At 47.2% G+C, this 22893-nt stretch overlaps 1 protein-coding gene across 7 annotated transcripts in view; it reads left to right on the top strand.

Moving 5' to 3' along the window:
* The first annotated feature begins 2207 nt into the window (after positions 1 to 2207).
* RAB3GAP2 (RAB3 GTPase activating non-catalytic protein subunit 2) overlaps positions 2208 to 22893 on the top strand; it is a 61632-nt gene continuing 40946 nt past the window's right edge. For 4 of the 7 annotated variants that reach the window (XR_004955431.1, XM_036235452.1, XM_036235451.1 and 1 more), the window contains exons 1-3: positions 2208 to 2419; positions 14242 to 14306; positions 22703 to 22826. Coding sequence is in view for 6 of the 7 variants with exons in the window: in XM_036235452.1 (XP_036091345.1) it covers positions 2305 to 2419; positions 14242 to 14306; positions 22703 to 22826 (304 nt within the window). In the remaining variant the exon portion in view is untranslated. Of the gene's footprint in view, positions 2420 to 4538; positions 4661 to 14241; positions 14307 to 22702; positions 22827 to 22893 lie in introns of all 7 variants that reach the window. The other 3 variants (XM_016165026.2, XM_036235454.1, XM_036235453.1) reach the window with 2 other exon arrangements.

The following is a 22893-nucleotide window of genomic DNA, read 5'->3' as shown; positions in this document are numbered from 1 at the left end:
CTTCATTGTCTAATATGAAGCTATAGCCCTAATGTCAATTTCTGCGAAGGAGACAGAAAAGGGCAAGGAATGACCAAAAGGGTTTTCCTCCTCCAACTTAACTTCCTGGGAACCACTCTCAACTTCTCCAACAGTGTGTGCTCTCTCTTTCACACTTTGCTGCAGCCTCTGCATTTTCTGCGATCTGCTTTCTTATGCCTGCGTGACAGTCACTGTCTAACACGGTCCTCCCACGCTCCACGGAAACCATGGCAGCGGAACCCCCGCAGATTTACGACTCCCCGGCGGAAGAGTTCAGTTCATGAATGTGCTGTAAATTCGTGAAGGGTATCTAAAGTCCTTAAGAACATTCATGAATGAGCCTTTTCAACACCACTTGGGAGGAAGTCGGGAACGTCACCGCTGAAACTGAGCAGTGATGAAATCCGGTGGCCACCACCACACGGGACATAGATGAATCCCTCCGGGCAGAACAAAGCCCAGCAGAGTCAGCCAAGGGCAGTTACTGCCACGAAGCACGTTTCCCTGAACAGGAACTCGAATGGTTTTCAAGGAAGGACATTTTAATCTTTCCAAAAAGTGTCATATGTTTCTCATTCATTCTGTAAAGCTAAGAATCTAAATTTAAATACTGCTTTAGTTTGGTATTGTGGCCGTAGTTTCAGGTTTAATCATTAGGACTGGACGATCTGAGGATGAGTTGCGTTTTTTTCAAGCTTCGAGTATAGAATTACAGTTCTCTCATGCGGAAGGAACCTTATGGCACATCTAATCCAACCATATATGTTATAGATGAAGAACTGATCCCTGTAACCTGATTACATAGGAATTATCCTATTTTGTGAAGTTCATTCTACTCTAGAAAGAGGGATGAACAGAGCAGGAACCTGGGCACGGAATTCTACTTGTTATAACATTAAGACTAAGTGTGCACACAGCCCAGTCAGAGCCGAATGCTCTGGACTTCATCTATTTGCTTTTAATTTCTTTCCATCCCATTTTCTGGCATACAAAGTGGAGGACCACTTTAATTTCTTTTTGGGAAACACGTGAGTGTCTATGGTACTTGCTGCTAACATTAAAATAATTCCTTTCATCGTTTTTACTTTTTAGAAAAACAATTTAAATGACGAGTCTTCTCAGACACTTGGATAAATTTCATTAAAAAACTGACATAAGACACTTTCTAGATGACATTGTGACTATCCAACTGGACGATGCATAGGAAAGTACTTCAGAAATATGAAGTACTTTATAAAAGAAATGGCTTATTCTACACATTCCATTCTATTCGTTACTAAAGCAAATATTTATGTAGCGCTACGTGCCAGGTCCTACGCTAGGTCCTGCGGATGTAAAGTGGTGTTAAACGAGAGGCCAACTTCTAAGAGTTTACAACGAAGTCTGTACCTGACCATCCGTCCCCAACCCAATAAAACAAAAACAAAAAAATCTGGGTAAGGCACCCCGCTGTGTTCTGTCATAGCACTTTGTACTTCTTTCCTTCCTTGCCGTTATCCCAATCTCAGGTAAATAGTTGAACAATTAATTGCTTCCTACCTGTGCCAGAAGCTAAATTTAACCCCTTTTATCCTCTTTCTGCTCCGAGCCTCGCGTGTCTGGAATAGAAAAGTCTAGCAACGAATGGATGGATGGATGGATGCATGAATGAATGAATGAATGAATGAATGAATGAAAAATGAAACGGATGCCCACAGCCCGAGTCTCTAACCCAAGACGACAGGACACGAGCGACTAGGCGTGCACGGCACGGCGGGAGTCGCAGGGGCGTCCTCGCCCGGCCGACTTCCCGAGCAGACATTGATCTGAGACTCCGACACTCGCCGGACGCCATCTCGCAGTCGCCGGCCACTGGCGTGACGCGGAGCGCTCCGCGCGAACTATCAGGCTCGTGCCAACAGCAGGGCATCGGCGAGACGGCTTAAACGACTGAGAGGTCGGCGCGGACAACATCCCACCCGAGCACCGCTGGCCCCAGGCCCCAGCGAACCAGTCGGCCCGTTCCCGGGCGGCGGGCCGGACCGGACCTACGCGCGCGCCAGGTTTCCGCCCGGACGCGGGACCCCGGCCGCCGGCGCTCACGTGACCGCCCCGGCGCGCCGCGCTCCGGACCGGCGCGCGCATGCGCGGCGCGCGGGCGGGGGAGCCGCGTGCGCTGACAGCTTCCGGCCGGGTGTCCCCGCCCCCGGTGGCTGAGGCGGTGCGGGCTTGGCGGCGGGGCGGCGGGGGGCAGGGCGTGGCCAGCGAGGTGAGGAGAGTGCCGGAGCCGCGCTCCCCGCAGCCATGGCTTGCTCCATCGTCCAGTTCTGCCACTTCCAGGACCTCCAGGCCGCCCGGGACTTCCTCTTCCCTCACCTGCGGGCGGACACCCCCAGCTGCGCGATGCGGAGGGACCCCAGTAAGTGCCGCGGCGTCGCCGGTCCCCTCCCGGCTGTGCGCGGGGCCTCCGGTCGGTGGGTTGGGGCCTCCGAGCCGCCGCGCAGGCTCGGCCGGGGGGCGCCTGGTCCCCCCGCTCTTCCTCCTGCGGCCACCCCCGGCCCGTTTCGTCCTGCAGCCCTGGCCGCCCTGGAAGCGGCCGTGTCGCCTTCCCCTCGCCCCAGCTTTCTCCCAAACACCCCGACCTCTGGCCAAAGCCGCGTCCCGGTTCCTCTCGCCTCTCTGCCCCGCTCCCCCAGTCCCCACTCCCGGCTTTCTCCCCGAGCGTCCTCTCGGCGTCCCCCTCCTTGCAGCCCGGCGTTCCCGGGTCCGCACGGGCCGCTCGCATCCCCCCGGGTTCCGGGCCAGCTGTCGCCGCTCCACCCTTGTATGGCCCGTGACCCCGCCCTCCTCCATCCCCGGGACCGTGGCCTCCAGCTGCCTCCCATTTCGTGTTTGTCGTCGCCCACACTCTCCCTTCTTCCACCTTATTTACCCCTTTCAGGTTTAGAGAATAAATGGCTGGTTGACAAGTGAGTGACTCCTAGGGTGGTGAGTAAGCGTCTCTTCAGTAAGGGACATAACCTGTCAGGAAGGGAGCGAGAATCAACATCAGGAACTAAAATTACGTGTAATTTACGTGTAAATTGCACGTTCCGCGATTGACGTGTAATTTACACGTAAATTACAGCAACAGGGCCAGGGAAAGTTAATTTGCTTCATTGAGATGAGATGCCTTCCACCTGTTGTCATCAGAGCGTCAAGCCCTTGCCCACGTTGTATAAAATCCCGAGTCTGGTTTGTTAGATACTGCATCTCTCAGAATTTCCTACATTTCTCCTGTTGAAGTAATGTGTGTTTTGTGTTTGTTTTCGTCATATTTCCAGTCTGAAGTACATTTCGCTTTGTAGTGCAGTGCTATCACTTTGGGCAATGCTGGAATGGTGATAAAAGGCCCACTAAATGTGCTCCTCCCCATTTAGAAGTCATCAAATCAAAATTACCTACAAATAGATTCTCTAGGGCTAAACATTAAATAAAGTTGGTGGTCTCCACCCTCAAGGAGTGTATAATTTACTGAGACAAATAGATTAGCAGCTACTGTGTGATTGACATATGTACATATGTAAATATATACCTACAGTTCTATGAGGTGCTAGGGAGTAATTCCTTGAAGTGGTAATACTTAAGCCTGCCTTTGAAGTAATAGATGAATAAGGGACAGGTAATGACATATGCGGAGGAAGGGAAGCCTGAAATGGCTTAGTACCTGGAGCACTAAGCAAAGCTGAAGGACCAAAGAGGAGAATGTGAAGGTTGGAAGGAGCTGGGTCATGAGAAGCCTTGTGGAAGGAGTGGGGAGCCTCCGAAAGACTAAGCAGAGAAAGGATGTGGTCACGTTCAAACTTAATGTAGTCAGAAAAGTTTTTGAATGGCTAACATATGCTTTGGCAGCAGTGTGCAGGAGAGATAGGAAGTAGGGAAATTGGTTAGGGAACTATTCCGATAATTCATGCAAGAAGCGATGTGAGCTTGAACTAAAATAGCTTAGCAGAACTTGAGAGGAAGGGCTAGATCAGAGAGCTGGTACGGGGGTGGAATCTGCAGGCCCTAGTGGAGAGCTAGTGGGGGTTAAAGCTGATGAGTGACAGGGACTTAGGGACACCTTCTGGCTTTTGACTTGAGCAAGTGTCTATAACGAGAGAAGGAAGGAGATAGGTTTTAGACCTTTTGCATTTTAAATGTTTGTGGTTTCTCCCAGTGAGGGGGTCCAGCTGAACACTAGACATAGAGGTCTAAAATTTAGGATTCCTGGGCCAGAGATGTTAATTTGGGAGTTATCAGCAAAAAGCGTCCTATCAGTTTCAAGGATTACGTCGTCATGTGCCACGTAGCACCTGAGAAGTGAGTGGTTCGGTGATTGCCTCGCCGTAGAGTGTCACTTACACACACCTGTGTGGCACAGCCTGCCACCGTTGCTGTATGTGCCACGCTCGTACATGACCGGCTGCACAGTAGGTTTGTTTGCACCACATCGACACAGACACATTACGACGGTGACGAGGCAAAAGGAATTTTTCCGCTCTGTTGTGATCTTATAGGACCATCACCGCGTGCGCCACCCATCGCGTAGTGAGATGAACTGAGCATTCAAGTTTAAGAGCTGAGTAGAGATTCATGGGAAGAAGGCTGAGAAACAGGAACAGATGGAGAGGAAAGCCAGGTGAGAGTCACGTCCCAGGAGCTGAGGGAGGAGAGAATTTGACGGGAGGGACGTGGCCGGCGGTCGCCTGTGTCGCAGCGGTCAGCTAACAGGACAGAAACGAGCTCGTCGGTTTCCGGAAGGCAGAGGTGACCGGGACCCAAGGATAGCTTCAGTGGGATGGCAGGGGCAGAAAGCACGTTTACAGGATATTGAGAGGTTAAAAATGAAGTCGAGTATTGCAAGGAGCTGGGTCTGAAGGGCGGTAGATGCAGGACTGTGGACTTTCCTCTTTCCCACTGCCCCCCGCCTCGTCCGGGCACCGTCTCCTCTCCCGGGCAGCGGCACCAGGCTTCTACCAGTGCCAGCAGACCCTCCTGCTTCCACCCCTGCTTTCTCGTGACTAGTTCCCCAGAGCAGGCAGAGCGAACTTTTAAAGACGTGGTTTAGATGGTAACGTTCCCGTTCATAACCCTCTATGTCTTTCATGTACACTTAATGGTTCTTACGAGGCTTTCAAGACCCTTGAGGCCCTGCCTCCTGCCACTTCCTGCCCCACAGACTCCTCTCTCCTTATTTCTTACACTACACACTTTTGTTGTTAAACCAGCCGAGCTCAGTTGTGCCTGAGGCCTTTGCCCTTCCTTGTGTCCGCCTTGGATGCTCTCTGCGGACCTTTGCATGCATGCCAGTCGCATCTCGTCAGTCAAGTCTCAGCTCAGATGTCAGCATCTTGGCGAGGCCTTCTCACTCCTACCCCTTGATCTCATGCGCCACCCTCAGTAGTATCATCTTGTCTGTTTTCATCCATATGTCTGTGTCCAGTGTGTCAGTCTTAAGCTACATCTGGCTTTTGAGCCCTTGAAATGTCACAAGTGGTACTGTGGAACTGAAATTTAAATTTTACTTTAAATTTAAATTCCAAATGTGACTCGTGGCTACCACATTGTATGGTTTAATAATTCTTTCTTTTTAATGTGGGCAGCTGCCAACACATAGTAATACCTGGTACCTGGGCACCCAGAATGCAATACTACTCTCTGCTAGATTTGAATTTTCAGAGACTATAACACTATGACTTGATGTTAGTTTTTATTTTCAATTATAAAATAAGACTGTCTTCTGTGTTAAGAGAGATCTTGAACCTTAGTTTCCCAATTAAGTGATGACTCAGTCAGATGCCGTCTGTTTCAGGTATAACATTTTGTCTGATGCTTTGAAATTTCAGAGATGGGCAGTTGTATGAGTCCCCATTTAAGCTACGGTGACATAATTTCCAGTGAGACTGGATTTCTAAACCAGAGCTTCTCAATATTTATAATTCAGTTGAGCAAATGAAGAAGAGGAGGAAATACTTATACAGAGAGGGAGAATCAGAATATTGGGGGGTAATCAGGGTGTTATAATATTTTGGATCTCTTAATTACCTAATAGTAAATTAATTGCTGGCTTGCTGAAAAGGTAGAACAGCTGTCCTTTCCTCTTTTACCAAAAGATAGAAGATAAAGCATGCATGGAATTACTTTGGCGTCATCAGTGAAAGTCATGTTTTTATACAATGACTGAGAAAAGTGTGCTTTTTAAGATAACCTGAAGTCATAGAATCACTTTGCTTTATGGTACATTTCAAAAGGTATAAAATACCTGTTTTTTATATGTAGTGAAATTGATTTCTCTTGTTTGAGATCGTACAGGAGAGAGAGAAGTAATCTGAAAGTAGAACATTTATAGGAACTTCAGAGAATTGATGGAGTTACTGGATTTTGTTAGCTGTATAAATTGGAAGAGGATCTGACAGAATTTTATCATTGAGGAAACTGAGACTGAGCAGTCTTTAATTTCCATCTTTCAGCTCATGTTTACTGAGCACCTACTACATACTAAGCACAATGTAGTCGTACAGGTACATAAAATAGGCCCCTACCTTTGAGGAGCTTTGAGCCAGTAAAGGAGATATGTAAGAGCAGTGATTAAAGGTGTTACACTATCATCTGGCACACGCTAGTTGGAGAATGAAGGAGTGTTGGCTCATTCTACGTAGGGGGCTCAGGAAAGCCTTTCACAGGAGGACTGTCATTTTTACCAAGTCCTAGTGGTTCAGTAGATGCCCATCAGGTGGAGAGAAAGTGGTCAGGCAAGGGATGGGAAACAGTGTGGGCTTCCGACAGCTGCACACAGTGGTTTGTGGTAGGAGAGGCGTGTGGTAAGGGGAGAAGCTGGAGAGATCGGTAGAGGAATGTAGATTTTACGCAGTGGCAGGATCTTCAGATGGAGGGAGGAGTACCTTAGGGTTACTTGGAAATGTGCTAAGGATTACTTGGAAACAGATAGCTGTAAGTAAGTTTTAAATATGACGATGAATGTGCCTACTTTCCCCTTCTCCCTCTTTGCTAAGTAAAGTCTGACCCTGCTCACATCTCAATATTATAGTAAATCCTCCCAAGGTGTTAAAAAAACCTTCCCTTTAACTAAGGAGCCGTAAACTTCCCCGTCCATCTAATCAAGAGATTTCCGAGTGATTTTTGCTATTTATGTTTAATAATTATTTATCAAAAATTGTAATATGTATGTTGTTTGTCTCAGTTATCTGCTAATAGTCATTACACTAATCAGACAGATTTTAATACCTACGACTACTGGAAGACTATTTTTTCTGAGTTCAGTTTCTTTTGCAGAGAAGTTTTTGGACAGATTATTAAAATCTGTATTACATTAGAATTGCATTCTGTGGAGGAATCACAATGAAAGAAGAACTCAAGGAGAAATGAGGACTTACAAATTTACTCTGAGAGAGATGTTTTGAAATGGGTGTTGGTGGGCGTCATTTCCCTAGAGTATTAGAATCCACTGAATACATTTAAAAGGATGATACAAATTTATATAAAAATGTCCACGTTTACGGTAGATGAAAAATTACATCTTTAGTGTAGAGGTGCATAGTACTGAAAAACTCTTTTGGGGTATATGTAAGCGAAAAGTTTGAAGACATTCTCCTGTAGAGCTCAGCTCAAGTCATTCATTCTCCAGCATTTTTGTTTGTTTTTTGTTTTTTTTTGTTTTTTTTTTTTTTTTGTTTTTGCATTATAGCATACATAAAAAATAAGACATGGACTCAGGATAGTGAAAATGCTTTTGAAAAAGAAGAAAAAAAGTTAGAGGGCTCATACTTTCTGATTTAAAATCCTACTACAAAGTTACAGTAATCAAAATTGTGTGGTGTGGGCCTAAAGGACAGACAAATAGACCAGTAAAACAGCATAGAGAGCCCAGAAATCCTTGCGTGTTATGGTCTGATGATCTTTGACGAGAGTGCCGAGGCCGCTCAGTTGGAGGGCGGTTTCTGCAACAAACGGATTGAGAAAACTGGGAATACAAAAGAATGAAGTTAATGAAGCTAAACCCTTTATCTTACCTCATATACAGAAAGTAACTCAAAATGGATAAAAACCCAAATGTAAGACCGAAAACTGTAAAACTCTCAGGAGAAAACAGAGAGACAGCTTCACGACATTGAACTTAGCAATGAGTTCTTAGATATAGCACCAAAAAGTACAGGTAACAAAAAGCAAATTAGACAAATGGGACTGTATCAAACTTAAAATCTCTGTGAATCAAAGGATGCAACCAACAGAGTGCAAAGCTTACATATGGAATAGGAAAAAGCACTTGCAAACATATATCTGATTAAAGGATTAGTATCCACAATAAAGAACTCCTACAGCTCAGCAACAACAAACAATAAATAACAAGTATAAAGTAGGAAACAATTACAAAAGACGTACAAGTGTTTTCTAATATACAAAATATATCATTGCTTTTAGTGGCTAGCTTCGAAAAGCAAAATAAATAGGAAGGAGAATAAGACATTAAACTTCAAGTCTATAGATTTTTTTAATTGTTTTTGTTAAGGTGGGTCTAAAGTTTTCTTAGGTTTTGGGGCAAAGGGAGCATGTTGAATAAATATTTTAGAGCAGAAGGACACATTTTATTACTGCTTAAATATATCTTCAGTTCTGTCATTTTGTGAATTGATTATCAGAGCCTATTATGTGACATAGGTCACTTATTTGGCAACAGGAGTCATTGGAATTGTAGAACTGAAAGGGACCTTAAAGGTCCAGTCTGATTGAATCATGGTGATTAGAAAGAACTAAACCCCCTGCGTTTTGAAAACAGGTTGGCCGTCTCCTTTTGGACTGCTACATATTTTTATGTGCTGAAAAGGATATGCAAATATGAAATTAATTTTCCCATTTCCCCAGAAATAGAGATTAATAATTCTGAGGGAATTAAGAAGCAGCTTCTCTATTTTTTAGTCTTTTTTAACTTCGTATTGCTACGTGACGCTTTCCTTGCCTTGACCAAGAACACTGAACTAAATTTTGTTGAACCCCCTGAATTATTTACAAGTCACAGCTTCTAGAGGTTCTTCCTCTTTAGAGAAACAAGAGTACATTATTTCTGTTTTTTTTTTTTTTTTCTAGTTTTGGAAGAACGGAAATGAATTCGCTTCCGTGCTAATAAGATCTTTTATTAGACCATGGAGATTAAGTTTTTCCTTTCCTAACATTTAATGATTTCAGTTTCTCATTTAGTTTTCGATCTTGACATACTCATATTGGAAAAGGCAAATAACATCAAATTAATTGCCTACTTCTAGAATTCAATTTCCTTTCTAGCTACAGGTTCTTGTTAAATGAAAAACATATACTTAGTTTATGAGGACAGACTGTTCAGAAACAGATGAGAATAATGTATTTTTGGAATGAAATAGAGCTATGGAAAGCAGAAGCTGAATTTCTTATTTAAGCTTTTGTTGGTAGAATAATTCATTCATTGGAAATACCTCTAAGAAGGGCATCTGTAATTTTTTGATGATCGAATTAAAATGTATTTTCTCAATGATTTGAGTGTTTTAATGACTATCATTTATGAAGTGAAGCTAAACAGTTTTTTACACTAGTATAAAGTTTTATTGTTTTGTGTTCTATGGAAATGCAAAATGTTTAGAATCAACAACTAATTTATTCATTATATTAAAAAATATTAATTTAAATCCTGCTGCTTTTATGGGAATGTATGGAGAAACGTTTGGGTAAGAAGGTCATTTTCAAAGACATACTCATTCAGCAAATATTTAAGTACTTATGATGGTCTTGAAAATATTTATTTATGTGTGTGTGTGCATAAAGTGTTTGCAAACACACACCATACATTCCCTGTCCTCCAAGATTTAACAGTTTACTATAGACACTACGTACATTTATGACAGATCAGACAAGTCAACAATACAGTGGATGACCCAAAGCAGTTTATAATTAAGTTCTGAAAGAAAAATACAAGTAAATGCTGTGGTTTCACCAGAGAGAAAGATCATTGTAGATGCGAGTACACGGCATAAAGGATTAATCTGAGCCCTGGAGAAGCCGACTTTGGAGAGGAAGAGACAAATAGGAATGCATTTGAGTTGATGAACATGGGCTAGGCAGAGGCACAGAGTAAGAATGAGGAATGAGATGTCGTATTTGGGGAATAATTTTAACAGCCATTAAGGGTATCTTGTGCCAAGCACTGTTCTTAGGGCTTTGCATATATTAACTAACAACAATATGATACAATTATTAACTCTATTAGATACAATTATTAACTCCTTTTTTCTAAAGAGGAAACTGAAGCAGTAAGATTAAATGCCGAAGGTCATAAAAATGGATATCCAACCCAGGCAACCTATGGTTCTAGGCCTGTGCTGTCTCCTACTGTAGCCACTAGCCGCGTGTGCTGTCAAGCACTTGAAATGTGGCTAACCCCAACTGAGATGTGCTCTAAGTGTAAATAAAACTTCAGATCTCGAAGATTTAGTATTAAAAATAATGCAAAATAATCTCATGATCAGTTAATGTTGCTTCCATGTCGAACTAATATTTTGGCAGCATCATGTTAAATAAAATAGAATTAATTTTACCTGTTTCGACTTTTTAAATATGGCCGCTAGTAAATTTAAAACTGCGTGTATCACTTGCATTCTATTTTTCTGGAATAGTGCTGCTCACAGTCGCCCGCCACTGAGTGAAGAGTCTTGAGTGGAAGAAAGAAAGAAGGATGATGCAGGCAGAGGACAGGCTGGTCGGGATCAGATTAGGTTGGCGCTGAAGTTTGTCCCTGAAGCTAGTTTTCCTCAAAATGTGATCCCTGGATGATCTGCGTCAGATTTGTGGCATGGGGCCGACCCTGAAACTTCAGTCATCCCTGATGATTTAGTCTCTTCCTTGCTGAGGTTTTAAGATTACCAAGAGAGGGGCATCTGCAGAAGACTGTAACTCTGGTTTTATACAGCAATGAATGTGAATGCTGCTTTCCTCATTTTCTGATCGATTTTGTTGAGTTGGACTTAAGCAGAATAAAGGATGCAGGCAGTTAATGACAGTGTCATGTAATGAACTGCTCTTTGGAGACTGGGTTTTTGGCTAATTTAATAGATGAGGCAGAAGCTTTTGACTGAAACGAGTGCCCCTTAGCGCGTTGGATGAACTGAGGAAAGGCCAGTGGCTTTGTGATTTGTGGGGCTTGGAATTTGTCCACTGGATCCTGCGCACCCTGCAGAAGTTGCCTGTTCTGATGTCCTTGTGCTGTAATGTGCTTTGTTCTGCAATATACTTTGTTAACCATACTTTGTTAGCTTCAAGTTATACTAGAGCCCAGGACTTTCAAATCTGGCCGAGGGGAGATTTTGATCTGTTTATTCTAAGAGGCAACCACTGTGAACTATTTTTAGCTTTTCTTTATAGTGATTGATCATATCATAGAAAATAAATTCGCCTTATTTCTTCACGAGTTCATAGAATTTATAGACCTTAAAGTCTTATGCTGATGTTTCATATTGACATCACACACAGTGCACAGTTCTCAAGTGCATGTTAAACTCATTGCTTTGGTTATCCACAACCGTGATCAGTGGCCAGTTAAAAACACACATGGCAGTATCGATTGAAGAACACTGTCCTTCATAGAAAAGTTACCGGAAGGAAGGCTGCCTCAATAAAACTCTTTACACGAATGACAGCTTTATTAGACAGACATTCATTAGCTATCTTTCAATATAAATCATCTTTTTTTTTTTTTTTAAGAATGTGCTTGGCCTGCTCACATAGTTTGAAGGTATAAGAAATAACCTTGGTAAAGTGCTGAGATTCTAATGCTTTTTAACAGCCAGCAATAGCTGTCAGATAGCGCCCTGCAAAACAGTGTCAAATGATATTCAGCGGGATCAGGAGGCTGCAGATGTATCGTTGGCACTGTGTAGAAGCAGCCACAAGGCCAGTGCAGTTTGCAGATGATTTTCTCTTAAAATTTTTTTTTAATGTTTCCCATTTTTAAGATGACTAGAATTTAGAATGCATTTCCTTATAGTATTGTAAATAGACTTATGACTCTAGACCATCCTTCAAAAACATCTTGAACCTACCCGAGTGATAGTTTTGTTTCACCTTCCTTAAACCTCTGTCCCATGGTTTCTTTGGAAAACGTACTCCTGTGATAGTGGGAGGTGCCTGATTAAATTCCTTCCCCCTCGTAATAGAAACTTGCCAGCCAGGGCCATTGGGAAATGGCTAGACTGTTAAGAACACAAATATCTTGTATAAAGAAAGTATTTCTCAAGGTCTTTCTCTTCCTGGATGTTTTGAATTGTGACAAAGCGATATTAGGTGTCTGCCAGGGCCGAAACGCACAGCACTGCTGTCCTCTGACTGTGTGAGTCATTCGCGCGTTGAGTCAGGCACTTTTTGTACCATGATGGAGGAGAAATAGCACGTTTTTTATGGTTTTGTTTTGTACAGCGTTCAGCAGAGGTCGTGTGCACAAGCTGAGCTCTTTGAAGGCGTATTTGCTTTTGTATCTCCAGCACTTAGCACAAGTGCCCAAGACATGAAGATGCTGTGTCTCTAGAATGAATGAATGAACGAATGAATGACTAGCTGACCTCCACGCAGTGCTGTAAATTCTACGTGGTCTTTCTGAGATCGTGGCAATTTGATAAATACATTATCCATACAGCAATTTTAAAGTTGAGTTGTGCTTTTTAGAGTGATAAACTTTTCTAGATACTTTGCTTTGTCATACAAGTGACAGTGTGTTTCCTGAAAAACTGTGTAAATGGGATGGCCTAGTTGCCATCAGCGCACAATGAGGCAGTTGTTTTTGATACAGTGGAAAAATCAGCAGAATAAAGAGATTGCCTCACTGAGTTAGAGTGCCAAAAGACAAACTGTAATTTTCCAAGTTACCGAAAGAAAAAAAAAAAATCCAGATTTCAATATTAAGGAAGGGTTTCTATTTTCAAATAATTATTGTCTTACTTTCGGCCTTAACTGCAAGCCCCACCGTCCCCTCGTCGTGATTTTAGCAACTTGTAAAACCTTATATCTGTAAGTGAAAGCTCTGTTTGCTTCCTAGAGACCAGGTTCAGTCCCATCTTTTTAATTAATTCCCCACAGTATTTTGAAGCTGATTGGTTTAAATACAATATTCATATTTTGTAGTGTTTTAATGGCTAAATCTTGATATTTAGCATTGGGGACTTATGTGCCAGGCCCTGAGGGCTTCGGCGTGCAGATTTAAACCCTAACGACAGCCCTACTCGATGTAGGCACTGCTGTTTTCCGTGCGTTCGTGGGGAGAGAACCAGAGCTCACGGGTACGGGTGCCTCGCCATAGGTCACAGCTGGCAAATGCGGGGTCCAGGATGTGAACCGAGGCAATTGATTCCGGGGCCTCAACTCTCATATAATTATGCAGCTGCCTGCTTTTTTCACATTGTATTTGAACTTCGTGTTTTTAATTTAATTTGAGGTAATACATAGGAAGTATCTAATGTTTGTCTCAGAGTAGTCGCTCAAAAACTGATAGTTACCCTTCTGATGTGATACCGTACGAGATAGAGTCAGAGATCATTTTGTAAAAACGAGTAACGTGAGCAGCGTAAGGAATTGCACTCTCGGACCTATGTGGGGTCGTCGATTCCCCGTTGCGGTGTTCACTGATCGTCCCGTTTCAGCGCGAGAGAACCTCTCCACGTGTGAGAGGCCGCGGGAGAGCGGGAGGCGGAGGAGGGCGGGCCGCCCTGTGCGGGCCACTGCTCAGGCTTTGGGCGCTGTTCGTATCGACAAGCAGCTCCTGTTTGGTGACGCATCTGTGAAGTTTTAGGTGTTCTTGTCACTGTATATATTTAGCTTGTCTGATGTCTCAAGTAACAAATAGTTGTCATTTTAAGGTTTATTTTTAAAGTCGCCTTTGCAGTTTGATTTAAGTGTGAGTAAACTCGATGTCCAATGTCTTACGGTCCAAATAACCTGCCCCGTTTTCCTGTGACATAGGTCCGAGTTTCCCGACGGTGAGTACATATAGCAGCACCCCGGTGTAGCGGGGTCTGCCGTTGTTTTCTTGCCTCACATAACGTTATTTTTATATAATATGTATTTATATATAACATTCATATGATATTATATGTCAGGAGTTGGTTTCTCTATTATGTTTAGAGAAAATGTTTTTAAAATATTTGAAGCTCTGTATTTCATGTAAGTGCTTTTCATCTTTTTAAAAAACAGGTAAATCAACGAACTGGGACGACGACGGCTGGGGAGCGTGGGAAGAAACAGAGCCCCAAGAACTTGTGAGTCTTTGTAACGCGCGCGCGCTTCGCGGTAGCGGTGTGCTCCTTCTGTGATGCTGGCGCCATGTTCCAGTGTTAGGCCGACCTTTCAAAGTCCTTGTCAGGGACGTTTTCGTGCTTGCTTTGTGGTGCTTGAGTTGAAACCTCTTGTGAGGGGGTTAGTGACCGACTGTAGCTACGTGGCCTAAATGGAGAATAGTTGTTTTCGAATTCCTTTTCCTTCACTAGCTGTTCTCTTAGATGCTCTCGCTTATTCACGCAGCATACGCGTAAGTGCCCACTGCACTCGAGGCATTTTCTAGGTGCTGGGGCTGTACCAATGAGCAGGATAGAAGTCCCTGCGTGTTGGTGTAGTTTCACCAATGAGTAATAGGACACGCAACCTAGCGCGGCTTCAGTAACAGGGAGCTTCGTTAACGCTCGTGGAGGGAAGTCGGGGAGTGTGGACTCCTGGGGCGCTGAGCCGATGACTCAGCCGCGTCCTCGAGGACTCAGATTCTTTCCGTCTCACTTGCCTACACGTGTCGACTTCATCCCGAAGCTCGTTTCTCCCCCAGAGGGGGCAGCGACATGCTCATTCACGACCGGGGGGCAAGACTGGGCTTTCCATGACGCTTCGGGGAGTAGGGATGGCTTTCCAGAAGTCGCTCGCAAACCTTGCCCTGCGTCTTCTTGGGTCAGAGTTGGTCCAGAGACTCATTTTTGAACTAGTCACTGGCAAGGACCTAAGATTTTCACTGGTCAGTCATCGCACTCCCTGGAGTCAGAGGGTCAAAGGGTAAAAGGGTCAGCTTCTGCTGAGCCCCAAGGCCACGCGGGCGCGGGGCGGTTGACGCCTGAGCAGAATCAGGCTTTTTTCATGAAGACGGGAGAATGAACGTATTTATCGAATAGCTCTTCTTAGCATCCCTGTTCCTAGCAGCGTACGTTCTGATGTAGAAAGAGAGATTTTTTAAAAAATAGATGAAAAGCATCAAGTGGGGGTAACAGAATTCAAGTGGTGATGCGCCAACAGGTGGCCGCGTGGCTCCTGTGGGTTGGGCGGTCTGCGCAGGCTGCTCAGACGACCGGTGACCACACACCCGTGACGCCGTCAGGAGAGTCAGCACGGGCTCAGCGAAACGAAGCTCTGGCGAAGGGCCCTGCAGGCCAGGGCAGCAGCTGCCGCCAAGGCCCTGGGCACGAGTGGGCTTGCAGTTGCAAGGGACACGGGGAAGGCCCCGTGGCTGGGCCGGGCCGACTGGCCACAAGACGGCTCAGGGAAGTGAGCAGCCTGACACAAGGCTTTGTGCGCCTGGAGTTTGCTGTGAACGTGATAGGAACCCACGCTCACGTGATGTGTGAGCAGAGCCCCCCGGAGGGGGTGAGCTGGGAGGACTTCTGAGAGGGGCTCGGCACAGCGGGCGGCCGCCTTGCATGTGGCTCTGGGTGCAGTCACTTTACAGCAGGTGACCACCGGGAGTAAACAGCCAGCTCCCGAGTGCGCGTGCGGTCCTCTGCGGTGCTTTTGCATTCTCGCGGGAGGGCCGGGGGGACAGTCACTGTTAATGTAGAACAGTGCTGGCTCCAGGCGTGGCGTTTTGTGTACAGACCCAGAGGCCACGTCCCGAGGCCACGGGCGCATGGCTGGTCCCGTCTGGGGTGGACTTCTGCTCGTGCACGGTGCAGTCGGGGATTCGCGGGCGAGGCTGGTTTTCCTTACGAACACCTGCCACGCCTGCCCTGGCGGTGTTAAGGCTGTTCGCTCACTGGTCGCGTGTCAGAGCCCTGCTTTTTGGCTCGTCCGACAGTGTCCCTTCCCTAAGCGTTGTCACCTTGCGTGGTAGAGACGACCGCCCTGCGAGTCGGGGTCCGAGGAGACGCGGGCGACCTGGGGCAGGGCTTCAAGGAGGCGGCTCATGCCAACCGTGAGCAGAACGCGCGCCGAGTTCCGGTTTTTCACGTCGCCTCGCCACGCTGCGGAATCGCCCGGAGCAGGTCTGTCCCCTGCGCTGCTTAGGTTCTGAAAGGCCAGGAAACAGTACTTCATGGCCGTTTCATGAGCATTTCACGTTGGCCTCGCTGACAACGCTGTGGGCCGTCCCAGGCACTCCTAGCCGTTCTCGTCCTCCGCCGAACCCTTGCACCTGGCCATGGTCTTGTGCACGTGGCGAGGGAGAAGGCACCTGGGTGACCCGAGTGGCGAGGACCAGCAGTCGGTCTGGGTGAAGTCAGAGGACGGCTTTGCCGGGGGAACCGCCGAGCGCCCGCGGGGCCGGCGGCGTGGCGGGGGGGAGCGGGCGCGTCAGCACGCGGCCTCGCCGAGCCGGGCGTTCCTCCAGGACAGCCAGCAGCTTTACTGGGCTGAGGCGACGCCTGCTCTTCTGCCACCGTCTCCGCTCGTGAACGGCCCCGAGGGCAAGGCCAGCGGCAGAGGCACCGCGGGAGCCAGCAGACCGGCCGACGCGGGGGACGCAGGAGCACGTGCGCTTGTCACGGCGACGATGGAGCCGCCTCGGAGCGCGGGGAGGGCGCTTTGCGCTCTGTCCGGTTAGGAGCAGGCAGCGCAGTCGGCACCCGCCTTCCCTGCGGCTCTCAGCGGCCGGGCGCGGCCACTTCGAAGATGGGACCAGGCCTGGGGAGCTGGACCACCGCGGAGTCCGTTTCCGGGTGTGGCGAGGCACTCGGACCGTAAGGCAGGGACAGGCTTCTCCTCCCGCGGCCGTGGGCTCGCGGTGCGCGTGATTCGCAGAGGAGTCGGCTTTTCTTGTCTGTCACTCTGGCTTAGATGTCGTGTTGCAGTCGCTAGGAGGGGAGCCGTGGTGCAGGGACCAACCTCAGACGGGCCAACTAAGAGGCCATGGTCCCTGCATGACCCGGAGGCCAGCCGGCTGCCACCGGGCCCAGCAGAAAACTGTCATCGCTTCAGGGCGCCTTTTACCTCCGCGTCGGTTCGCTCTTCGGGAGTAGTTTCCGATTTTCCTGGCAGAGGAGAGTAAAGGCTCTGTCATCAGAGGGGTCTAGTGCCAGGGGCCTGGCCAAGGCTGTGGGAGGAGGTAGCCTCGTGAGTGCTCCGGTTCTGCAGTGTCGGCCGAAACGTGGCCAGGTAAGGAAAGTGTAATTTAATATGTCGTCGGCAGCCACACCCACGTCCAGGAAAGCATGCGTCCACGACTCCGCAGGCCTCGAGCCTCAGGATGGCGTCTGTCTGGCCCCTGTGGACACTTCGTGCCCATAGTCGTCTGCTTGGGCGCTGCAGCTGGGGGGCTTGCACAGAAGGAATCTGTTTTCTCGCAGTTCTAGAAGCTAGAAGTCTAAGGTCACGGTGCCACCAGGGCTGGTTTCTGGCCAGACCCTTTCTGGCCTTGCCACGTCCTCGCGTGGCCTTGTCTCTGTGCACGGAGACGGGGAGCCAGTTCTGGCGTCTCTTCCTCTTCTCACAAGGACGTCGGTCTGTCGGATTGGCGCCTCACCCTCATGACCTCATTGAAGGCCCCGTCTCCAGAGAAAGTCACATGGAAGGTTAGGGCTTCAACGTGGGACCGTTGGTGGCGGGGAGGGGGCAGGAGGGCACGGTTCAGGCCTGACAGTGCCCAAAGTAACGGATCCGTGGCAGGCCTAACTCTGTGCACGAGTGCAAGGAATGAGGCCGAGGAGTTCCTGCTTGCCCGTGAGCAAACACACCGAAGGGGTGCAGAGGCAAACAGCAGGCTTTCAGCGCGGGAGAAAGGGCAGAATGAAGACCTTCCTCTGCACTGAGTTTTAAATGGGCATCATGACAATAGTGTCCGGCTTGGGGAAACTGGAAAAGCAGGTAGTTATACTACCGCATCTACCAATTAATGACTGCGTAACAGAGAGCAACTGGCTTTGCTGGAGTTTTTACTGTGTTACAAGCCATTTTAGCTGTAATTACAGTTTTTTTGCTTTGAGAAAGAAGTCAGAGGGGGATATTTGATCTGCCTCATGATTAATGGGAAGCAGGGCCGTTCAGGAAGAAGTTTGACAAGGCTCGGCTTAACTGGCAAGGCAGGTTTAACAGCTTTCCTTCGTTGGTAGATCAAGACCAAAGTGTAGGAAGCACGGACTCAAGGATCTGCTCGTGTCTGGAACAGGAAGCACGGAAGGTTCTGGGATAAAGGCTGCGGTTAAGCGAGGCGGCATAGAAAGTTTCCACTCAGGGACACTGGGGAGAGGCCCCATCTGCGTCACACAGTGGTTTAACGCCGTCGGCAGGGGCAGTCGGGGTCGGGCAGGTTATTGGGATGGCGGCGTGCGGGTCAGGGAGAGGCCCCAGAGAGACGCTTGTTTACAGGCTGAGGAACAGGCTGTCGCAGGCGCGACTGGAGACGCCTAGAGCAGCAATAACCCGGGACGACACTGGGAAATACTCTGCCTCGTTTTAGCGTCATTAGACTCTGGTGGCATCTAGCACACGAGACAAGCGCCAGGCGGGCCGTGGGCAGGAGGAGGGCGCCCAGCTTACACGAAGGCTGGGCCCGGGTCCTCACGCAAGGGGGCGGCAGCCCCCAAATGATCGGTTGATGTGTATGGAGGGTTTATGAAGTGAAAAGGCCCTGAGTCTGTACGAAATGCTGAGACCCATGAGGCTGAGCTCTGCCGTGAAGGCGCTGCCCTCGCCGGGGCTCGGTGGTCAGCTCAGGGTCTCTCAGCCTCGGCGCCGCTGGCATCGTGCGCCGATCCTTGTTTTGGAGGCTGTTCCGTGCATTGCTGGATGGTTGACGGCCGCCCTCGCCTCCACCCACCCTGTGCGGGAGCACTCTCCCAGGGGGACGGACACAGATGTCTCTAGACGTTGCCAAGTGTCCCCTGAAGAGTACAGTGCTCCCAGTTGAGAGCCACCAGTTTTGCTGAATAAGAAACATAATTGTAAAAAATTTGTTTCAATCAACAAAGTAACTCACTTGTCATACTAGATACAAAGCAGTGCGATCAAAGACCTCAGACCTGTTCGTCTGTACGGACTCGGCGGTCGCCCCCACATGTAGGTCAACATCACTCTCAGGCAGCCGGCAGGATTAGAAATCTTACAAAGCAGCGGAAGGAACCCTGAGGATCACTTGATTCAAGCTCCTCATGGTCCAGAAAAGGAAAGCAAGGCCCAGGACTGTTAGATCCCAATAGTACGTAGTACGGGCAAACCTCAGCAAGGCCGATGTTACTCAGGGGTGTGTTACTTACGGATACCAGCTTTAAATCAGTTGCTCGTTGTCATACAGTTTCCTGTGCAAGAATAAAACTAGGACGTTCGTGTGTCTTTGTGAATACGAGGAGGAGAAACTGGGATGCTGTTCTTCACGCGCACGTGCCCTGAGCGGGCGTGGGGAAGCGAGGAAACGAAGCGTGGGCTTTGCCCGTTAGAAGGCGTCTGGTCCAGCGCGAGAGAAACACAGTCACGGAGCTAACAGGCAGCAGGGAACCGCGCGACTCTTCACTGCAGCGAGTTGGAAAGAAGGGGAAAGAGCAGGGCGGGCTTGCTGTTTTCCCTGCGTGGGAACTGGGACTCGAGATGCAAAGAGGAAAGAGCGGGAAACTCTTTAAAGGAGTGCCGACTGCCTCAGGAAGACGCCGGCTCACACCTCCTACATCGGTTCAGAAACCGCAGGAAGATTAGCCTGATGTAAAGCGCTAAGGGAAAAGGTAGTTCTTGCTGAGGAAAGGCCTGCCATCGGCCTGAGAGCAGAGATTCAGGTGAGGTTGGGTTTCTCACGGAGCCGTTGCAGGTGCCCACCCTGCTGAGCCGGGCGACGGGGTGGCGGGGCGGGAGGCCTGGCTTCTAGCTCAGGCTCTGACACCCATCCCTCAGCCTCCCGAGACTCCGTGTTCTTGGCTATAAAATGAGGTTTGGGACCAGTTCGTCTTTGAATTTCTTTGACTCTGCGGCAAATGTAAACATGCAGGTCTGGCCCCTGTTAGTGGCCCGACTGTGGAAACGTAAGACAGAGACCTAGAAATAATGTTCTTTATTGAGAAATAACTTTTAGAAAATTTTAAGGATTTACTCTCTGAACATAGTTTTGGAAGTTCAATAACGGGAAGAAGCCTATTTGTATAGATGGTCAATTATTTTTTTATATTATTATTTTTTATAGAACTTGCCAAAATTGGGACTCTGTCCTCTTTCTGAGTATTTAGATTCTTTTTTATTGCAGTGAGATGGAACTCTTAGGGTAAGAGTCAGTTATCAAACATGATATCTAAAGATCACCCCGTGTGACTTGCCCAGCTTCTTGCCTCTCCCTGGAGGTGCGGCCGTAATCAGTTGTGAAGCCCCGAGCCTGCTGGTTGGTGTAACTGGGGTCGCAGTCATCGGGGACCGAAGGTGGTGTCGTCTTCGCTCACTGCCGAGCCCCTGCGAGGAGTCCTGGTGAGCGCGGCTACACGGACGATGCGACGGCAGAAATCGTAGGTTCAGGGAGAAACTAATTGCAGCTTACTTTTACCTTACAGCTTTTATCACGAAGGAGTAACTTTCTCCCTAATTCATATTTAAAATCCACGTTAAAGACAGCAAACCGGATAGCAAAATTCCCCCAAAATAAGCTTGACTAAAACGAGCTTTGCCAGCGTTGCCCTCCTCCCCGCCTCCCAGCAGGTGCGGCAGCCTCCTTGGCTCGCCACACTGAGAAGCTCGGCCGAGCGACTGAGGCCCGACGTCCCTCTGAGGAGAGGTCGTTGCACGGCCACGCTGGGTGTCAGGCCTCCTCGGCGTTTTCCTGCAGATTTCCTGTGACATCACGGGCTCACGTTTTAAAGGTTCCTGTGTGACATCCCAGCAAGAAATAATTTATCTTACTCTCATACTATTTCTGACCAGGATGATTTGTTTTTGTTTTTAAAATCTTAAATATTACTGTGCTAGTAATGCATGCATATTGAAAGTTTTAAAAAGGCATAAATGTGTGATTTTTTTTTAAAATGTGAAAATAGCCTGCATCCCCTTCCCTTTCTTCCTCCTCTTGATTAATTTGGTCTAAAAGCCATGGGATGGGGTCGAGTAAGGTAGGAGTCCACATGACATAAAACCGAAGCTGTAAGAGAATAGACCAATAATTGGGCTACATAACATTCACAAATTTCTGCTTGGGAAAAATTAAGCTACCACGTGGACTGGGAAAAAATATTTGCGACTCTTAATGTTCAAGGGGCCAATTTTTGTACTAGGTAAAGAGGACACACAAATCCATTAGGGAAAGAGCAGCAGCCCAGCAGGAGGTCTGCGCAGGGGGGAACGCGCTGCTCCCTCGTGCGAGAGGACGCCTGTTCCCGTCCGCACGAGCCCGGCTGCTGCGAGGCCACTCGTCGTCTTTTAAATTGACAAAGAGCCAGGGGCGAAGCATCTTCGAGCCGTGCGTTGGGGAGCAGGCGCTGCGGGAAGCAGGCACGTTGAAAACTTGCTGGTCAGAGTATAAATGAACTCAGCTTCTGTGGAGCACGATTTAGGAACATCTAGCAAATCTGCTAATACACATTCCTTGTGACCCAGCACTTTCGCTTCTAGGAATTTATCCTGCTGATATACTCCACACAAACTGGCAAACGTTTAAAGTTATTCACTGTCACATCGTTTGTAGCAGCAAAAGTCCAAGCGTCCATCAATGAGGGGCTGGTTCAAGAAATTGTGTGTCTGTACAGTGGAATATTATGTAGCCGTTAAAAAGGAAAGAAACTTTGAAGATGTCTAAAGTATATGTTAAGAGAAAAAAGGAAACTATAGAAGTTTTGTGCTACCATTTGTGTTAGAAAAAGGGGGAAAGTAGTAAATGTGTTTGCTTTCATGTGCAGAAATCGTCTCTGGAAATCACACCAGAACCTATTACGTTGGTTGGTTGTAGAGCGAACAGACTTTCCAGAGAGACTTTTCTAGACCTGTTGAATTTTTAACCAATGGAATTTACCTATATAATGAATAAATTTGCAGTGAAAAAGGAAGACACTTTTCAGGTCAAATAAACAGAGAGAAGTCAGGCTTACGAGTAGTTTACGGACCCTGTACCCTTGCCCATCAGACAATCCTTCCCTTCCTGTCTTGCAGCAGACACCGTGCCATCTCTCTGGAATAGGGTTATTCACTAAATTTGCTAGTACTGAATCATTCCTGGAGTGATCTTCTATGACATTCTTTTAATGTTTTGTTAGTTTATATTTGTCTGCACGACAGTGTTTTTGCGTTAATATTCAAAAGTGAGATTTGTCTGTAGTGGATATTTTGTTGGCCATCTTTAACATGTTTTGATAAAGGAATATTATTGAGACTTTGTAAAAAAAGAAAAAGAATTGGGAAGTTTTTTTCCCTCTTTTTCCTTTTTCTTCCTCCTTGCCTTTAAGGTGGATAAGCAGAATTGAAAGACTCTCGATGTTTTTGCGTGTACAATAATCGTAGTTTTTATCTGCAGGAAGAAGAAGGAAATACATACAAAACACAAAAGACTTCCTGGCTTCAGGATTGTGTGTTATCCTTATCACCAACCAACGACCTTATGGTGATAGCTCGGGAGCAAAAAGCTGTGTTTCTAGTGCGTGAGTATCTACTGCTTTTCAGTGGTCTTGATTTTAATGCATGAAATGGAATAGAAAGTGGATTAGG

Source organism: Rousettus aegyptiacus, unplaced genomic scaffold (assembly GCF_014176215.1).
Source record: "Rousettus aegyptiacus isolate mRouAeg1 unplaced genomic scaffold, mRouAeg1.p scaffold_m13_p_18, whole genome shotgun sequence".
Classification (NCBI taxonomy): Eukaryota; Metazoa; Chordata; class Mammalia; order Chiroptera; family Pteropodidae; genus Rousettus; species Rousettus aegyptiacus.
Note: the sequence above shows the minus strand (reverse complement) of the source record. Positions and strands in the feature narration are given on the sequence as shown.